The sequence below is a fragment of the Glycine max genome, chromosome 8 (genome assembly GCF_000004515.6).
Source record: "Glycine max cultivar Williams 82 chromosome 8, Glycine_max_v4.0, whole genome shotgun sequence".
NCBI lineage: Eukaryota > Viridiplantae > Streptophyta > Magnoliopsida > Fabales > Fabaceae > Glycine > Glycine max.
In genome coordinates, this window is record NC_038244.2 from 2,928,044 (window position 1) to 2,947,411 (window position 19,368).

Sequence of the window (19,368 nt, forward strand, 5' to 3'; positions counted from 1 at the left end):
AAGTATTTTATTTTAGTATTTTATGAAAGTAAAACATGGTAAGACCAAAACAAGGGTCACATTGGTCATTTCAGAAACTGCCGTCCGAGACTTCTAATTCCGGCAAATTCAATTGAAACCGTTAACTGGTATTTCCGTTAACGTCGTATCCATAATTTCATATACCCCCCCAACAGACCAAACTTGTACTCACTATCACACCACCATGACCACCGTAACGGTCACCACTCGAGCTCAAATCCTCCGCCACACCGCCGCATTCACCTCCTCCGTCCTCTCGCAATCCGAACTACGTCGCCGCCTCATCGCCACTCTCCTCCGCGACACTCCATTCTCCGACCAAAAACACCTAAACCTCGCCGCAGACACTCTTGAGAGCGCGATCTCGTTCTCGAGCCCCGCCCTCCGCTTCTCGTCCCTCTCCCTCGCCGAGAAGCTCCTCCTCCCTCTCCCCGACTTCCCCCTCTCCTCTCTTCTCCTCTCTCTCATCCACGCACTCCGTAACCGCCCTACCGAATCCGCCGTTAGCCTCCTCCGAATCTTCCACTCCAACGCTTCCCTCGCTCGATCCGAAATCGCTCCCGCGCTCTACGAACGCCTCTTCTCTCTCCACCTCTTCCCCGTCTTCCGCTGGTTCGATGATCAGAGGACGCGGATTCTCTCAACGAGCCGTAACGATAGCGATTATTCGGTAACTTCCGAGGAGTACTCCGTGGTGCTGCCATGCGCGAAGGTGTTGTCGAAGATGAGCGAGGAGCAGGCAGCGAAGCTCAGGGAGGTGGAGAGAGACTACGAAGAGGTCCTCAACCAGAACTGCATGGTTCTCGCCGAGTATTTCAAAGAGGTTTTGGTCAACGAAAACGGTGACGCTGCTGCGATTAGTCCACCGTCGTTGGTACTGAAGAGCGCCGCAGAAGATGGCCGCGGCGGTGTGGAGAACAGAAAGGAGGAGATGATGAAAATGAGCGTGTTGGAGAACGGACGGTATAATGTAATAATGTTGTATCTACTTAATTTGTTCTGTTTACCAATTCCTTACTATTTTCAATCTAACACTGAGAGCATCAAGAGCTGGTCAATATTATTTTCATTTTCATATCAACTTATTATTTAATTATAGGATTACAATTTTTTCCTCTCTAGCTTATATGATTTCTGTTTCCTTGAAAATCATTCTGAATTTTATCCAAGTATTTCATAATTTTCATGTCTTATGCTAAGAGAAAAAAAAAAGAAAGGTTTTCAGGTTGTTGGAAAATTAGAATAATGGTAATTAACTTTTGAAGGTGTTTTTACAAAAAAGTTATATTTTTCTTATTAACTAGTATTTCAGTTAGTAACCTACAGGATAATCAATAATGTTTATTTTATATACAATTGAATTTATAATAAATAAACATCTAAAAGTATATTATGATAGGCTGACAAGAGAATTGAATATAATAAAGATAAAAAGAAAATTATTTAAAATAGTTAAGAGAGAAATTTTTTATCACTTGTAGAAATAATACGTGAAGTGCACCTTAGAGAGTGGAAGTTACTGAAAATTTGTGTAGTTCTTGAATGTGTGAGATGCTACTATAGTAATAATCTCTATTAAATAAATTATTGAAGTTGAAATACAACTACATTTTAGAATTTGAAATATAGAATTTATCATCATTACAATTTCTAACTTTTATATGAGAGACTAACAAGATTAATAGATTTCAAATTTAAAGATATATTTAATATTTTTCTGATTCTAGAACTATCGTGACCTCACCTCACAATTTTGATACAGAATAAAATGAGGGGGGAGAATATTAGATTTTAATATAATACTAGGCACTTGCATTTCATGATCATTCTGTCTCGTTTTTTATGTACTGATTGCTGCAGCCAATATGGTCCGAAAGGGAAGCATCTATTGAATTTTTGAGCCCCAGTTCCAGCAGCAGATCTTCCCAAGTGCCATTTTATCCTCAAAGAGTCTTTTCCAGAATCCTCAAACCCCAAAAAGCTTCAAAAACTTGGACAACACCAGTCTATTTAAACTCAACCACCGCTGATACTGATTTTTCTTTAGATGAGAGTTTGCTTAGTTCGTCTTCAGATTCTGAGGCAGAAAATGATGAGGTAATTGATGCTACCGAGAGAGGGAGAGCCGAAAAATTAAATATTCCCACGAGGTCTGAATTTTCTATGCTAGTTGTTTTTAGTTCTTGAAATGCTAAGTAATAAAGCTGTGTCCTGTAGGAAAAGGACAAAACTGTTGCATTGTTGGAGCCTCGACAAAGCCAAATTAAGGAGCGAATGCTATCCATCTTCAAACAATCAAGAGGGTACGTATACGCCAATATTTAAAACCATTCTTGGTTATGTTATTGCATGGTGTGCTGCATTTTATTTAACTTGGGTTGTTCCTACTTGTAGTTCCCCAGATTATCCTATGGCAGACTTCGATACCCCGCTGCATGGAATTGGGAAACATGCACCTCCCAAGGACTTTGTCTGTCCAATAACAAGTCACATATTTGATGATCCAGTGACTCTTGAGACTGGTCAGACATATGAACGTAAAGCTATCGAGGAATGGTTTAATAGAGGAAACATAACCTGTCCCATCACACGCCAGAAGCTTCAAAACACCCAGCTACCCAAAACAAATTACGTGCTCAAGCGACTAATTGCAAGCTGGAAAGATCGCAACCCCCATTTGGTCCCACCGCCGTGTGAGAGTCCGTACGAAGATACTGATGAGGCAGTTGTGATACCAACAACATTGCCTTCAACTTCTCCTAATAGTGTTATAACCCAAGCCACCGTTGATGGGATGATGAGTGAGTTACGCTGTGCAATCAATAACCTTTATATGTCAGAGGTTCTCCAGGAATCGGAAATGGCCGTGCTTCAAATTGACAAGTTCTGGAGAGGAGTGAATGTAGGAGTGGATATACATAGCATGCTATCAAAACCTGCGATAATCAATGGATTTATGGAGATCCTTTTCAATTCTGTTGAGCCCCAGGTGCTTCAAGCTTCAGTTTTCCTTTTGGCGGAGATGGGTTCCAGAGACAATGCTGTTATTAAGACTCTCACACGTGTGGACACTGACGTGGAATGTATCAAGGCTCTTTTCAAGAACGGGTTGACTGAGGCTGTTGTCTTGTTGTATCTGCTAAACCCTTCCACTATGAGTCTTGCAGAGATGGCAATAGTGGAGTCTCTAATAACAGTTTTCAATAAGAAAGAGGAAGACTTGGTTAAGATGTGTTTGAAGCCCAAAACAGCTGCAGTGCTTTTACTTGCACGGATTGTTGGAAGCAGTGAAGAGATAATTGCATCTTCGGTTGTCAATACCCTTTTCTCTGAAAAAACAATTGGAACTATTGTCGGAAGTTTGGGAGCTGACTTGGCAAAGGAGAGGATTGCTGCAGTGGAGATCTTGTTGAGATGCATGGAAGAAGATGGGACTTGCAGGAATAACATTGCTGATAAAGCAGAGTTGTCACCTATTTTGGAAACTTTAATCGGTGCAACCGATGGAGATCGATTTAAGATTATTCAGTTTTTCTTTGAGTTAGTCAAATTAAATAGGTATGTATATATCTTTCATTTTCATAATTACACTAATCAAACTAATCTAAATTTTAGTTTGTCTGATAGCTTCCTTCTGGGTTCCCTTCAGGCGTACATTCATTGAACAAATCCTCCACATTATAAAGGAAGAAGGACCTTTTAGTACAATGCATACTCTTCTTATTTATTTGCAGACAGCTCTTCAAGATCAATGTCCAGTTATGGCTGGCCTCTTACTCCAACTCGATCTTCTGGTGTGAATCTTTGATGCTCCCTGAATCTTAAATATAAAAATTAGTTGTATGATTTCTTATTACAGTATCTTTGTATTACTGCCTTTAAATCACAAATGATAAAAATCTGTTTTACAAGTAATAAGGGCTTAATTTTCATCATGACATTTTGTAGGTTGAGCCAAGAAAAATGAGCATATACCGGGAAGAGGCGATGGATACTCTTATTTCATGCCTGAGAAACACAGATTTCCCCGTTACCCAATTAGCAGCTGCTGATACAATTATTTCACTGCAAGGGAGTTTTGACTTCTCTGGAAACCCTCGAACAAGAGAAGTTCTTCTTAAACGAGCAGGTATCGAAAAAAGTTCCAGAAGTCTTGTACAGGTGGATCAGATCAACAACTTCAGCCCAGAAATTGATATAACTCCAGTTAAGTCCTTCTAAACTCGAATCTCTTCCTGTATTTTGACTTTTTGGGTTCTGCTTGCCAAATATTCTCTCTGATACCTTATTGTTTGTTTGGCGTCAACAGGAAGAAGAGAAGGCAGCTGATGATTGGGAAAGAAGAATTGCATCTGTTCTAGTTAGCCATGAGTTTGGCACTCTTTTTGAGGCTTTAGCAGATGGCATGAAGAGCCGAAACCCAGAACTACGATCAGCATGCTTTATATTAGCTACATGGCTCATTTACATGTTGACCATTCTACCAGATACAGGGATACATGTAGCAGCTCGTGCCTGCTTGCTGAAGCAGTTCATAGCTAAATTAAATTGTGCTAAGGATGTAGAAGACAGAATCCTTTCTATGCTTGCTCTCAATAGCTTTCTTCATTTCTCTGGTAAGTTTCACAAATATAGCCATTGAATACAATTTACAAGTTACAACATCATTTCAAAAATATGGTACAGCTAGATAATGACAAACAAAAATCTTGTCTAAGAAGGGGTAGCTGCCAATAAGCAGTTCCTTGAAGCATGATAAACTACTCAATACAGAATTCAACATTTATTTAGATCTGATACTATCAATCAATATTAGTGTTGGCTTTCGTTATTAATCTGTTATTTGAATTTTGAAATGAAAATAATCAAAATAATTTCCTTCTACATGAATCTATGAGACTTTCTTATGATTTATATGTTCAAGTTCCTGCATGTCATTGTTATAGAAAATTGTTGATCATACATCATATCATGAATTTCAGACGGCTTTGGTGATCTAACTTCCTTCACTAAGGATATCATAAAAGGGTTGAGAGAGCTAAAGAGATCCTGTCCTTTAGCAACTAAAATGCTAAAGGTTCTTGTTGAAGAAAATGAATCTAAAGCGGTAAGTTTGTTGAATTCTTTTACCATTGTCTAGTATAGGCATGGTGCATGATTTAATGTTCTTGATTGGAACAGGAAATTTGGATACATAAAGAGCTCATAAAAGAAGACTGCAGCGAGAATGGAGAGGTGCTGTCTGTCATTTGCTTTAAGGGTAAATTTTTTTCAGGACATACAGATGGCACTATGAAGGTAATTATAGTTAGAACTTAGAACTTTACATGCCTTGTATACTCTAACGAATAATGAATTTAAGTCTGAACGAAAATATCTGTACTAGTTGAAATATTTGTTCCTTAGAATTACTGGAAAATAAATCATTACATTATTGAACTGTTGATTTATGCAATTACCATAAAAAAGAATGAGGTGAGCTAGACCTAAATACGTAAAGATATATGTATCACAAACTGGAGTGGACTTTAGGGCGTGTTTTATGCCACATGCTTAAAAGATTGAATGGCTGGAAAAAAGTCAAGTCATGCTTGATCATTGGCAAAAATGTTTTGGTCTTGGCTGCACATGACAGCTATACTGTAATATGAGCTAACTGGAAAATACCTTGTAACTTCTGAAGGTCTGGACATTAAAGGATAACTTATTCTGTCTGATGCAAGAGATCCAAGAACATACTAAGGCTGTGACAAACTTGGTGATTTCCGAATCTGATGACAGATTATACAGTGGTTCACTTGACCGAACTGCAAGGGTAAAATTTTCTGCAGTTATTCTAACCTCAATGTTGGGCTGCCTGCTAACAAAGGTTTTGTTTCATTAAAGAACAGGTCTGGTCTATTGGAAAGGCAGCAATACATTGTGTGCAGGTGCATGATATGAAAGACCAGATTCATAATTTAGTTGTAACCAATAGCTTATCTTGTTTCATTCCGCAGGGGACTGGTGTCAAGGTACTCTTAAACTATGAACACATGTTCTTCTTTAAATGGTTTTGGCTCACTTCTTTTATGCAGGCTAGAGTGTAAAATAACACTAGTCTCCTTATTATGAATGTCTCTCTGTCACACTCACTTGTACACACAAACATTATGCTTGATACATTGCTCTGAGCTGCATGTTTTACCGTTTCTTTATTTTCTTCCCTTCTGATTATGTCTTTGACAACAAAATCCCTAGGTGGGATCTTCACAGGCCATTAATTTTTGTAATAGATTCTGTTACTGCTTTGCCCTTTGTACTGAAAATTCTTAACAATTACTTCATACATGCATGCATACATACATACATACAGACAGACATACATTGCTTTCTGCTGAAATTAGTTTGCTATCTTATCAGGTTCAGTCATTGAATGGAGAATCAAAGTTGTTAAATTCTAGTAAATATGTGAAGTGCTTGGCTCATGTTCATGGGAAATTATACTGTGGATGCCATGACAGTAGTGTTCAGGTATCAAGTTTTTGAAGTGTAAGGCAGTCTAATGTGATGCTTTATCAACATTCTTGCAATAATATTCTCATGATATTTCAGGAGATACATTTGGCCACTGGAACAGTCAACACTATTCAAAGTGGTTATAAAAGATTACTTGGGAAAGCAAATCCTATTCATGCACTGCAAATTCATGGTGAACTTATATATGCAGCTGGCTCTTCCTTGGATGGATCCGCTATAAAGGTATCCCAGACACGTATGATATAGCGGTATATATAATGATTAATAATAGTTACAATTCTTGCTAGAAACATCGGGTTTCATGATTTTCTGAATTCCCAAGCATAGAAAATCTTTGAGCTACTTGATGTTAATTTTAAGGATGTCATAAACTCATAATAGCTAACTAACTTTTGCATATATAAATGTCAAGATATGGAACAATTCCAATTACAGTATAGTTGGATCATTGCAAACTGGATCTGATGTGCGGGCCATGGAAGTGAGCTCAGAATTGATTTATTTGGGGTGCAAAGGAGGTACTGTGGAAATTTGGGATAAGAAGAAACACAAAAGAGTCGACACGTTGCAAATGGGTACGAATTGTAGGGTTAATTGCATGGCTCTAGACAGCAATGAAGAGGTTTTGGTAATTGGAACTTCAGATGGACAGATTCAGGTGCCTCTTTTATTTATTCAATTAACTAATTAACTTCTTGTTTGAATTTTAATTCCAAAATAACGATGGAAATTGTGCTCTGGAACTTAGATGGACTTCAAGTTTTGCATTTTCATGTCATCATATATGTAGCATTTGTACTTTGTCTTCCAAGTTCCAAATCAGATTTATAAACGAAATTGTAATTATAGACGTTTCCTTTAACAGTTACTAAATCTCTGGTTAATTGCAGGCTTGGGGAATGAATTAAAAAAAGACGCTGAAGGTGCAGTGGTACAGGAAGACATAGATGAACTTACCTTGACATTTGACAGTATTACATTCATTAAACCTTAAAAAATACTTTCATTTTTTAGGTTCCTCGTGAGCTGTATATAGCTCAAAGTTTATACATCCAAGTGACTTGTACATAGATTAATTCATAGATATATTGCTATATCATATGTATGAGATTGTCTTTTTAATTTTTATGCATTCTTCCTTTTTATTTCTTTTATCTCTTTCTTTTATTTTCTTTTTCTTGTTTATGGACGTTTGTGTGGGGACTTTAGTAGGGAAGGAAGATGAGGATAAATTCTAGTATTTTGAATAAGCATTCTGCTGATACGAGAAATTAGAAAGAATCTTCATTTTAATAATAAATATGCAATAATTTTCCATCTGTTCATAATATAAAGTTGTAACATTCAGATTCACGTGTTACATTTTTTTCTTCAAATTCACCTGTCATATTTAGTAATAAAATTTTAGTAAAAAAATATCCAATGAAGTTATTTTAATAAGAGATATATTTGTAAAAAATTCTTATATGAAAGTTCTAAGATCTTTAATGACCACTTAGGAGTGATTTAAATCACCATAAGACATAAACAAAGATAATTCTCAAATAATTACATGATTAATTATGTAATCACATCCTCATAAGTAGCAATAGAATTTTATTTGTATTTTATAAAAAAATTTCATATTTATAAAATAATATTTTTTTGTTTACATTAACTAAGATTGATTGAGTCCGTTTAACGATGACATCTACTTATATAATTTAATAAATGAGATATATTAATTTTTATACAATAAAAATCATTACATATATATTGTTCTATCCGGATTAATGATGTCTTGTCACAACAATTCTGCTATCAATAACAATTTAGATTAAAATTATAAAATATTTGTTTCTCATTATCATAATCTATATTATAATAACAAATTTCTAATTTTAATCAAATACTTGTCATATTAACAATTAATTTAATAAAACAATAAATATGATAATAAAATAAAAAATAATTTTTTATTAAAATTGACATAATAGATTGAATTTTGGACATACATATTTATCCCCAACATATATATTATAACTTTACCCACTGATTTGTTTTACTAAGGAAAGCTCTTTATGTCATTGATAGTAAAACTTTTTATACATTTAGGTATATGATTTAAGAGTTTAATAATTGTTCGTATAAAATATTTTATACTATTAACTAATAAAAAGTTATTATTAATATAATTTTTAAGATACATAGTAAAAGTCCTTGATATTGTATTTACATAAAAAAAATTAATTATTCTTTTAGTCCTATAATTTAAAAGTCTTATTTTGATTGTTATAATTGTAATATTTTAACTCTTTTGATTATGATCGTCTAAAATTATCTTACATTGATATCTTTTAAATCGCTACAAAAATGAAACTACTATTTAATTTAATTTTTTGGTGGTTTTTCACCGTTTGCTTTAGTTATTTAGCAATTTTATATATATATATAATTAATATGACATTAGGAAATTTCAGATGTGGGTAAAAAGGTTAAAAAATTGTAACTATAAGAATCAAAATAAATAAATAAAAAACTTAAATGATAGAAAAAGATGTTGTAACTAGAAAGATTTCTCATCAAAATTTCAAATCATTTTTTTTCTCTATTCTCTTTTTAATCTCTCAATCAATTGTTTATTTTTAAAAAATAATGATTACTAATTCACATCTACTTTGTATATATTACTTTTTAACCTATTTTTGAAGGAGATAAAAGTTATCAACATTAGGCTCATCTTATAATTACAAAGTACTTTAATTAAGATCAATAAAATTCGAAAATTGTGATTTTTTTGTACTTTTAAGTATGTGAATTAAATTTCTGGCAAATAACCTTTTGTGTACATGTAACTTCTGTTTCCACCAATATAACCGTCGATTCTTCGAACAAAACAAGAGTACATGAAGCTTTCATCACACCCAGGGGACCAAATTTAACTTCTATTTATTAATTAACAGATTAAAAAAAATCAATTTCCATACTTTTTATGTAAAATACGCTTCGATTCAAGTTAACTTAAAAGCATGTTTCAATTTTTAAAATAAATTTCATCAAAATTATTTTTAAGAAAATGTTTGATAAATATTTCATATTGTCCGAAAGTAGATTTGAGCTTAAGTCAATCCTATAAAATCAGTTATAAGGTGAAGATTATTCCTCATTTATATAGTTTATTTTGATATTATTTTTATTGGATGTGAGACTTAACATATCTCATTTTTTTCATAGTTATTTGTCATGTGAGACTTTTAACACATTCATTTATTTAGGTGTGACCACACATATGTTATCCTACACCTAAAAAGAAAAAAAAAATATATATATATATATATATATATATATATAATATAACATAATTTATAGTGTGATTAAAAAAATTAAAAATATTGACAAGGTGTTTAAAATAAAAATTGATTCATATATATTACTATTATTTTTATGAAATCAAACGAATAGTTAAATACTAACTAAAGTCAGTTCACCGCAACTTGAAATGACATAATTTTTTTTTTTTTCTTCACCCTTTGGAACCTTGGATCAATCGTTGGACACTTAATCTAACCTTTTTGTTCCACCGAGTCACATATTTAATACAAGTAATCTTTCACTTCAAGCTAGTTAAAGGTGGACGATGACAGTTAAAGAAGTATATTATTAAGTTCTATCAGCCATGGGAGTTAAAACTGAAGTCAATTAAGAAACTTGGAATCTTGCTTTGGAACGAATTTGTCCAACAACACTTGTAACTCAATACATTTTTTCCTCAAGTTGAACCAATTTGTCCAATACTTATAGATGATAAAGACTTTCATTAGAGGGAGAGATTATCATGTAAAAGAGAGTTACACTTAAAGGAAAGATGTGTTGGGTTATAAGTGTGAGGTGAAGTCACACATTAAATAGAAGTAGAAATTGAACACCATATAAATGAAAAAAAAACTCATAGCGTTAAGATTGAAAAGCACGTGGATTTGGTGTAGCACAATGAAAATGATTCTCTTACTATCAAATCTACTCCTTTACTAAATGTTACTACTAGTGATAATTTCGAGAACTCATGGCATGTGATATTTGGCTGCAACCCAAGTTCAGCGAGTCTTCATAAGGAATGGTCTGCTGCTCGTGCTTTGTCCAATCTACATCATGAGCACCATCACCAAATTATGCTCTCATCTTGGTCGAAACCTGCACCTGGATACATCAAGATAAACATTGATGCTGCTAGCTTTAAAGACATCAACAAATATGACGTCAGCGTTTGTATACGAGATGACCAAAGTAATTTCATTTCAGCCAAATCTCTTCACCATGAGGGAACACCAGAACCTCGGGAGGCAGAAGCAATTGATCTCTTACATGGTTTGCTTTGGGCTAAAAGAGCTACGACTTCATAACATTTTGTTTGAGCTTGATTGCAAGACAGTCGTTGACGGAATCTCAGTCGGTTCTACAGGAAGCACAGATTTTAAAGTTATTCTATCTAAACATAGAACTTTAATTTCTAATTTTTAAACTCGGGTGAGTTTCATTAGAAAACAAGTGAATATTGTTGTCCACTCCTTAGCAACAAGAGCATCAATTTCTATACTTGTATTCAAGTCTTTGATTATATTCTCAGTTATATCTTTCATCGTATTATTAATGGTGAGTTAATCTTCTTTTAAAAAAAACCATCATGAAAAAAAGTAAGTATTATCCATAAATGAAACCTATAATCATTGTTTAATTAATCAACACCCAAATTTATTAAAAAGATTAAATATTTTTTTCTGACAAATTGTGCAGTGATTTTTCAAACAAAAAGGCATACTTTTCCTTTGTACTTTGTACTTAACGAGCGATTAAAAAAGTTAATCAAATATTCTCAATAGTCTTTTTTTTTTTTTTTAAGAAAAACTTTTCCTCTGTATTTCTCACTTACCAAACGAGGTCTGTATTTTAAAAGCAATTGATTGCATCACAATTATTTTTATCAAATTTTAAATCAAACTGAATGTTAAAAAATAAAGCCAGTTACCTTCATTATACTTGAAATGACATAAATTAGTTTTTTTTTCCTTCCTTTCACCCTTTGGAACCTTTGATTCGTCGTTGGACACTTAAACTTAATTACCTTTTCGTTCCGCGGAGTCTCTCACACACACATATATATATATATATATAACGTATTTTTCACTTCACACTTGTTTAAGGTGAATGACACATACGGATTTAAGCCCAATTGGATGCCATTTCGTGTAGTTCATATGACAATAATTAAATAAATGGTTTAATATGTACATAAATAGCCAATTTTTTTGTCGTAATTAAAATTTTGTTTTCCTTTTTAAGGAAATTGGGTGGTCGTTAATTTGCAACAAGAAATACTACTAATTTCTTTCGATTACCGAGATGCGACAATAAATTACTATAATAACGAGGTCAACTGCACCGAGTCGTAACACACGCAGGAGAGAAATATTGTATGCGGATAAAAAGAGCTTTTGTCCATATATTGTAGTAACTAGCTTAATTAATTTATAGTATTTTGTGTGTAACTTTTCCATGTGTGTATCGCAGAAGGAAAAATGGAGATGCCAATGGAGCAAAAGAAAGCCACCGAGCTGCTTGAAAGGAAAAAGGGTGGTTGGAGAACCATGCCCTTTATCATAGGTGATGACCCCTTTCAAGGCATTTCTCTATTCATTCATACATTAAAAATCATTGTTTTTCTTTTGGCACAATGTTGTGTGTTACTGCTAGTGAGGTATATATATGAGAAGTTCTAATATAACCAGGTTGTGATTTCCATCTTCCTGTAGCAAACGAGACCTTTGAAAAGGTTGCAGTAGTGGGGCTCCGTGTAAACATGATTTTGTACCTGCTTCAGGAGTATCATTTTGACCCTGCAACTGGAACTATTATAATGTTCCTGTGGAACGCCTTGACCAATCTGTTGCCCATCTTTTGTGCTTTCCTTTCTGATTCTTGCCTTGGACGATTTCGTGTTATTGCAATGGGAACAGTCATCCACCTTGTTGTAAGCCAATACTTTGGAATAACTTATTTTCGGTTTATTTGGATTATATGACATTAAGAACTTATAAAATATATATAGCTTATAACACACACATATATATATATATAATCAATTGTTTAATTTTAACTTATTTCAACAAGCTTTCAAAAACAGTTTATAATTTAAATATTGAAAATAATTTATCGGAAATGGCTAAAGTCTTAATTAAGTTGCTTACCCAATGGGCACTTGAATTTCTTACATGTTTGGTTATTATCTTGATTGCAGGGCTTAGTTGTGTTATGGCTCACTACTATTATTAGGCATGCAAGGCCTCAATGTGATACAGAACCTTGTGCAAATCCAACAGTACCGCAACTCCTGATTCTTTTCTCTTCCCTTACTCTCATGGCTCTTGGAGCTAGTGGCATTAGGTCATGTACCTTGGCCTTTACCGCAGATCAAATCTACAACCCTGAAAACCCACAAAACGAGAGGACCATGAAGAGCTTTTTCAATTGGTACTATCTTTCAGTTGCCATTTCAGTAACAATTTCAATGGCATTCATAGTGTACATTCAAGTTAAAGCAGGGTGGGTTGTGGGTTTTGGGATTTCTATGGGGATTGTGTCACTGTCTGCAATCATGTTTTTTTTGGGCACTTCCATATACGTCAAAGTGAAACCAAACAAGAGCTTGCTCACTGGCTTCGCCCAAGTGATTGTTGCGGCCTGGAAAAACAGACACTTACCCCTGCCTCCCAAGAACTCTGACATTTGGTATTTCCGCAATGGTTCTAATCTTGTTCAACCAACAAACAAAGTAAGGTATGCATTGATTTTTCATATGATAGACTCTCATGTAACACTTGTGTATGCGTTTCTTTCTTTGTATAGAGATTAAATAAATATCTAGGCACGTTAAAGAATAGAGTAAACACCGAACAACCAAATCTATTGTTAAAAAAACGTTAATCCTTAAACATATAAACTCTCACTTTAATCTTTAAAAACAATCAAATATTGGCTATATTAGTCCTTTTTAAAACTAAAGTGTACCATGTTTTATATGACTAACATTTATAATTTTAAAAACTAAATAAAATAATATTTCTGTAGTATTGGAGATTAATGTGTCTTGCACTAATTTTTTCAAGAAGAAATTTAGGTATATTGCTATATTAGTAAGAAGAAATAGACAAAAAAATTGCAAATCATATATAGTTTATCCGGTCCCCATTTTGTAATATGAAATTATAAAAAAAAATAAAAATTAGAGGACTTATTTTGAGCATGTTAATTAATTCAATAGTTCATTGATCTCCCTTCTTAGGTTCTTGAATAAAGCTTGCATAATCAAGAATAGAGAGAAAGATTTGGACTATGAGGGGAGACCCAATGAGCCATGGAGTCTGTGTACAGTGAGACAAGTAGAGGAGTTGAAAGCCATAATCAAAGTCCTTCCTATTTGGTCCACTGGCATCATACTTGCGACTACTGTAAGCCAACAACAATTTTTCATAGTCCAAGCAGGTACCATGGACAGGATGGTGTTCGGTATAGATATCCCAGCTACTAATTTCGCTTTATTCATGATGCTAACTTTGACCATGTGGGTGATTGTGTATGATCGCATTCTAGTTCCCATTTTGCCTAACCAACGAATACTCACTGTGAAGCTACGAATGGGAATTGGGCTAGTGATCTCATGTTTAGCCACTCTAGTAGCAACATTGGTAGAGAAGAAGAGAAGAAATCAAGCCATAAGTGAAGGATTTATAGACAACCCGAAAGGAGTGGTCAACATGTCAGCTATGTGGTTGGTGCCCTCCTATTGCTTATTTGGTTTGGCACAAGGTTTTACTGTCATTGGACAAATAGAGTTTTTTTACTCTCAATTTCCTAAAACAATGTCCACTGTTGCTGTTTCCCTATCTACCCTTAACATTGGGGTGGGAAACTTGGTGGGAAGCCTCATCATCAAGGTTGTGAAAGATGGGACAAGGAGAGGAGGAAGAGCTAGTTGGCTAGCATCAAATATCAATAGAGGACACTATGATTACTACTATGGACTCCTTTTCATTCTAAATTTGGTTAATTTGGTATGTTTCTTGGTATGGAGTAGGGCTTATGGGAGTACTCAGGATATAAAAGATTGGGATGAAGATGTTGACAAAATTTTGACATCAGAGAAAGAGACCAACACACAATAAAAAGGAGGAAAACAAAGCAAAAGAAATAAATGTATTCTCTTGTATTAGTGGAAAAAAGATATTTTGTGGCTGTATTTTCTTATTTCTTATTAAAATAAGAATGTAAAACCATGTGAAATTATCCTCTTTTATAATTGTTATAGATATAGTATCGATAATCATGCAACACATGGAATAATGTGTCAATCAACAAGAGTGGATTTAGATTATTAAAATATTAAATATATATTATTGAATTATAAATTAACGGGCATAAAATTGTCCTCAATGAAAAACATGTGTGGTCCATTAAAAAATTACATAATTTATTGGCTTATTAAATATATTTTCGGTGTTATAATATATCTAATCTTTCCCACGTGTGAATAAGAGAAGTTGAGTGAGAAGTGAGAAGAAGAGACTGATAATAAGTTTGAGGCAGAGGCATTGGACACCGGAGTGGACAGTGAGTGTGATTGAGATGGATCCTCCACCGAAGAGCTGGAGCATCCACACCCGATCCGAGATCATAGCAAAATACGAGGTCATGGAGCGGGTCGGGTCGGGAGCATACGCCGATGTGTACCGCGGCCGCCGCCTCTCCGACAACCTCACCGTCGCCCTCAAGGAAATCCACGACTACCAGTCCGCCTTCCGAGAAATCGACGCTTTGCAGCTCCTGCAGGGCTCCCCAAACGTCGTCGTTTTGCACGAGTACTTCTGGCGCGAAGACGAGGACGCCGTCCTTGTCCTCGAGTTCCTCAGAACCGACTTGGCCACCGTCGTCGCCGACGCCGCTAAGGCCAACCAGCCCCTCCCCGCCGGCGAGCTCAAGCGCTGGATGATTCAGATTCTCTCCGGCCTCGACGCTTGTCACCGCCACATGGTCCTCCACCGAGATTTGAAGCCCTCTAATCTCTTAATTTCCGAACTCGGCCTCCTCAAGATCGCTGATTTTGGACAGGTTATCTCGTTCTCAACAATCACAAACCCTATCCCTCTAACTATTGAAATGTTTTAGCCAGTGTTTGCATAATTGATTTTTTAATTTGAGTTTAATGGTCATTCCCTGGCGCTGTAAATCTATTTTGTATTCTACTATTAATTTTACACTATTGAAATGTTTTAACCAGTGTTTGCAAAATTTACAGAATTGATGGGTTGTTTTCTCAGGCAAGGATTCTCACGGAGCCTGGTATTGATGCTTCTAATAATCATGAAGAATATTCTAGGGTTTTAGATGACGCTGACAATAAGGATACTATTACTAGCACTCACGATGGGAAAGCAACATGCACCACAAGTGGCGTAGATAGGGAAGAGGAAGAGAAAGAACTTGGTTGTTTGACGTCATGCGTGGGGACTCGTTGGTTTAGGGCTCCTGAGTTGCTTTATGGATCCAGAGACTATGGTTTGGAGGTTGATTTGTGGTCCTTGGGATGTATCTTTGCAGAACTTTTAACTCTGCAACCTTTGTTTCCTGGAACTGCTGATATTGACCAGCTTAGTAGAATCATTGGTGTTTTGGGTAGCCTTGATGAGAGTGCTTGGGCTGGTTGTTCTAAACTTCCTGATTATGCGATAATCTCCTTTAGCAAGGTGGAGAATCCTGCTGGTCTTGAAGCTTGTTTGCCCAATCGGTCCCCTGATGAAGTGGCTCTGGTGAAAAAACTGGTTTGTTATGATCCTGCTAAGAGGGCCACGGCGATGGAGCTGCTTCATGACAAGTACTTTAGTGAAGAGCCTCTTCCTGTTCCGGTTTCTGAGCTGCGAGTTCCTATGACCAGAAAAGGGCAAGATGAGGATTCCCTTTGTGGGTGGGGTGATATCGATGAAATGGATTGCGATTCTGATTTTGATGAGTTTGGCCCTCTGAATATCACAAGGACTGGAACTGGTTTCTCCATACAGTTTCCTTGAAGAATTCAAGGTACATTGTATTCTTGGAACTGCCTTTTTGCCTTTTCTGTTGTGTTGCTCAACTGTTATTATTTGCTGGAAATTCTTCGGTGAGAATATTGATAAGAAATATCTCTTTTTGTCTGATTTATCATTCACTTGTGAACAAAGGGATAAATTGTTGAAAAGTATGCATGATTGTGTGTTAACATGACACTCGTAGTTGATATAATACATGGACTTGTATCTGTTCAAATTTACACATATAATGATAGAACCCACTATAGTTATTTTTGTGTTTATTGCTCTGATGACATGACAAAGTAAAAAGTTAGCTGCAAGAGGATTCATATCCATAATAAAGACCGACTTTTTGTGAGTGGAAGTGGGAAATTCTGCAGCCCAGCTATGTTAACAGGGGTCTTTGTGAACTTAGACGTTGAAATATATTTTGTTTAAATTTATATTTGTATAAAATTTAAAGGAAATTAAATAGAGGAATATTATTAACTTTCCTCTTTTTATTTTTTTAAGAAAATAAGCTTCCTCTTATTAAATAACTCTGACACTTTGTTGCCTTTTTAATATGACTCCATTACCTGTTTTTGTCTCTATACATGAATACTATTTTGTCATAATCATTCATTCGAGAAAAGCAAGGCATACCTTGTCATCTTTAACTGTACATAGAAATTGGATGGTTATACTTCATGATATTTGTAATCCACTTTAAATCCACAATACCATGACTTGAAAAAATTAGAAAAAGGGGAAGTTATTTGTTGCTTATGACTTATTGGTTCTCCCCATGTCTTTTGATTAACATATCTTATAAGCTATACTTTTTAATCGTTAATAACTTCTTCTTTTTTTTTTATCTAAAATAGGCTACTGCATAAACATTATGAAGACAGACAGACATACTTTATCTAACTTAATGTCCATTACATAATGTCAATCAAGAGAGAGTCAAAAGAAATTGAAACCAAACAAATAATTGATTGCTACAACTTATATGACTCTGAAATTAGGGCTGAACAAATTAAAGCATACCCAATTACCCATTACCCATTATTTACAGCAAGTACCTCCAGTCTAGTTTGTTGCAATTCCTTATTGAAAATAAAGCAGTGTTATTGAACATCAAGCTTAGGTTGGACCGACAATGCACCAAATTACCCAATCTCCTTCCTATCTAATCTCTAACCCCCAATCCAATTTGCTGCACTGATGTCACCCTTATTCCAGTTCCTCAAATTTATCCACGGTATCATTCACTTTTCAATAATGTCTATTATTTACTACAAATATGACTGTCTATTAGCATATCCACTGTTCTAAGTATTGCATACCACTTCTTAGAACATGCTTAAACTACCTACGTATGTAAATACTATTTTATTATATGCACCGAGGCAATAGTCAATAATGCATGGAAAAACACAAACTGAAAGAGTAAAGAACAATTCTCCAATATAGGAGTTGCTCAGCGTGTAAACACTGATATCCATAACAATTCTCTTTGCCAAATACTACATCCACGTTAACTAGTCTGTTAGCACTTAGCAATATTGTTGATAATTTCTAGACCAAAAGATGAAACTACTATTAATCAAGGGCAGTAATGGTAGCAACAAATAAATTTTGTATGTTATTTTATTTAAAAGACATTGATATACTAAACATCAGGACTTAAAATAAATCTTTAGGTTCAATCACACCTGCAGAAGTGAACCATTTATACACAAAGATTATATAATTATCAACCTAAAGATTGTTTACTTAAAGAAGTAGAAATTCTGAAAAACATATTACATTATATATTATCAACCTCTATTATTGAGATCTTTTGTTCTCAATATTACATCAGTTGCATTAATGTTTTTCTGTGCCTCTTCAAGATTCTTCTATTTCTGCTAGCATATTTTGTGATTCTCATCAGCCCCTTCTCTGAAGTGCAAGTAATGTGGAAGAAATGATGAACAATCCCTTTGAAGTGCAGGTTCTTTTAGCCTTGGAATTTCCTATCACACTTCGAACTATATATATTGATTTATGCAATTTTGGAATCAGTAGAATACTAGAATGTGACTTGGATTCTACATATAAAGAAACCATTTTAAACAAAATATTTATAATGCTAATTCCTGGATGTTTTTTTTTCTTCTGTCAATTAATTTGTAAAACTTAAGCCTTTTACTCAACCTTGTCTTGGGACAAATCTAACTTAAATTATTTCATTTTAGACAAATAAATTTAGATCTGCATTAGTAACAGGTCTTAATCACCTTTTTACTGGAAAATTAGTTCCAAATAAGACGAACAGTGAATTTCTTATTTCCGGACATTTCTGTGAACACTTACCTGCTGCTCAGCACTATATAGCTTTCAACTTGAAGCTATTATATACGCTCCTGAATTCTTTCTTCCAAAAGCATTACGCTAAAAATGAGACAAACTTTGAAAAATGGAATGTTATTTAAGCAGGCATCTCTTCTCCTTTCTATTGGTAAAAACATTTTATTTTCATTTTTCAAGCGTGAAAGGAAAAATAAATAATTCAACAACATATCAACCTTTGGCAAAACTTTCAGCCATTTATGGCAAATAATTCTCTTAATTGCAAGGAGACATCAAATTCCAAAATTAATTCACAAACAAATCTCTAGCCACTAACAGTCACGGAAATTCTCTAAAAATAACTTCAAATGCGACATGCATATAAAACCAATCTGGAAGGGATGACAAATAGAAA

The 19,368-nt window shown here is 34.6% G+C and overlaps 3 protein-coding genes across 10 annotated transcripts; all 3 read left to right on the forward strand.

The window, feature by feature from the left end:
- Positions 1 to 33: 33 nt before the first annotated feature.
- Positions 34 to 7,645, forward strand: LOC100808867 (putative E3 ubiquitin-protein ligase LIN). Its single transcript, XM_006584758.3, has 15 exons — positions 34 to 991; positions 1,882 to 2,118; positions 2,239 to 2,324; positions 2,416 to 3,579; positions 3,671 to 3,815; positions 3,970 to 4,227; positions 4,331 to 4,637; positions 5,004 to 5,128; positions 5,203 to 5,319; positions 5,705 to 5,836; positions 5,913 to 6,035; positions 6,424 to 6,534; positions 6,616 to 6,762; positions 6,953 to 7,198; positions 7,431 to 7,645. The coding sequence occupies exons 1-15, from the start codon at positions 206 to 208 to the stop codon at positions 7,446 to 7,448; spliced, it is 4,002 nt and encodes a 1,333-aa protein (XP_006584821.1). The 5' UTR covers positions 34 to 205; the 3' UTR covers positions 7,449 to 7,645.
- A 4,060-nt stretch (positions 7,646 to 11,705) lies between these two features.
- LOC100791180 (protein NRT1/ PTR FAMILY 1.2) lies at positions 11,706 to 14,853 on the forward strand. 2 transcript variants are annotated; one of them, XM_041017929.1, is made up of 5 exons: positions 11,706 to 11,987; positions 12,085 to 12,195; positions 12,327 to 12,544; positions 12,812 to 13,350; positions 13,856 to 14,853. In XM_041017929.1, exons 2-5 carry the CDS (start codon positions 12,093 to 12,095, stop codon positions 14,733 to 14,735), a joined length of 1,740 nt encoding a protein of 579 aa, XP_040873863.1. In that variant the 5' UTR covers positions 11,706 to 11,987; positions 12,085 to 12,092; the 3' UTR covers positions 14,736 to 14,853. The 2 variants fall into 2 exon arrangements, with proteins under 2 accessions (XP_040873863.1, XP_014634153.1); XM_014778667.3 differs by having other exon boundaries at positions 11,707 to 11,987; positions 12,085 to 12,177.
- A 220-nt stretch (positions 14,854 to 15,073) lies between these two features.
- Positions 15,074 to 18,742, forward strand: LOC100801952 (cyclin-dependent kinase F-1). Of its 7 annotated transcripts, none has more exons than XM_006584760.4 (3): positions 15,084 to 15,678; positions 15,888 to 16,644; positions 18,616 to 18,742. In XM_006584760.4, the coding sequence occupies exons 1-2, from the start codon at positions 15,196 to 15,198 to the stop codon at positions 16,632 to 16,634; spliced, it is 1,230 nt and encodes a 409-aa protein (XP_006584823.1). In that variant the 5' UTR covers positions 15,084 to 15,195; the 3' UTR covers positions 16,635 to 16,644; positions 18,616 to 18,742. The 7 variants fall into 7 exon arrangements, with proteins under 7 accessions (XP_003530518.1, XP_006584823.1, XP_006584822.1 ...); XM_006584759.4 differs by having other exon boundaries at positions 15,097 to 15,678; positions 18,515 to 18,742; XM_006584762.4 differs by having other exon boundaries at positions 15,097 to 15,678; positions 18,534 to 18,742.
- Positions 18,743 to 19,368: the final 626 nt, after the last annotated feature.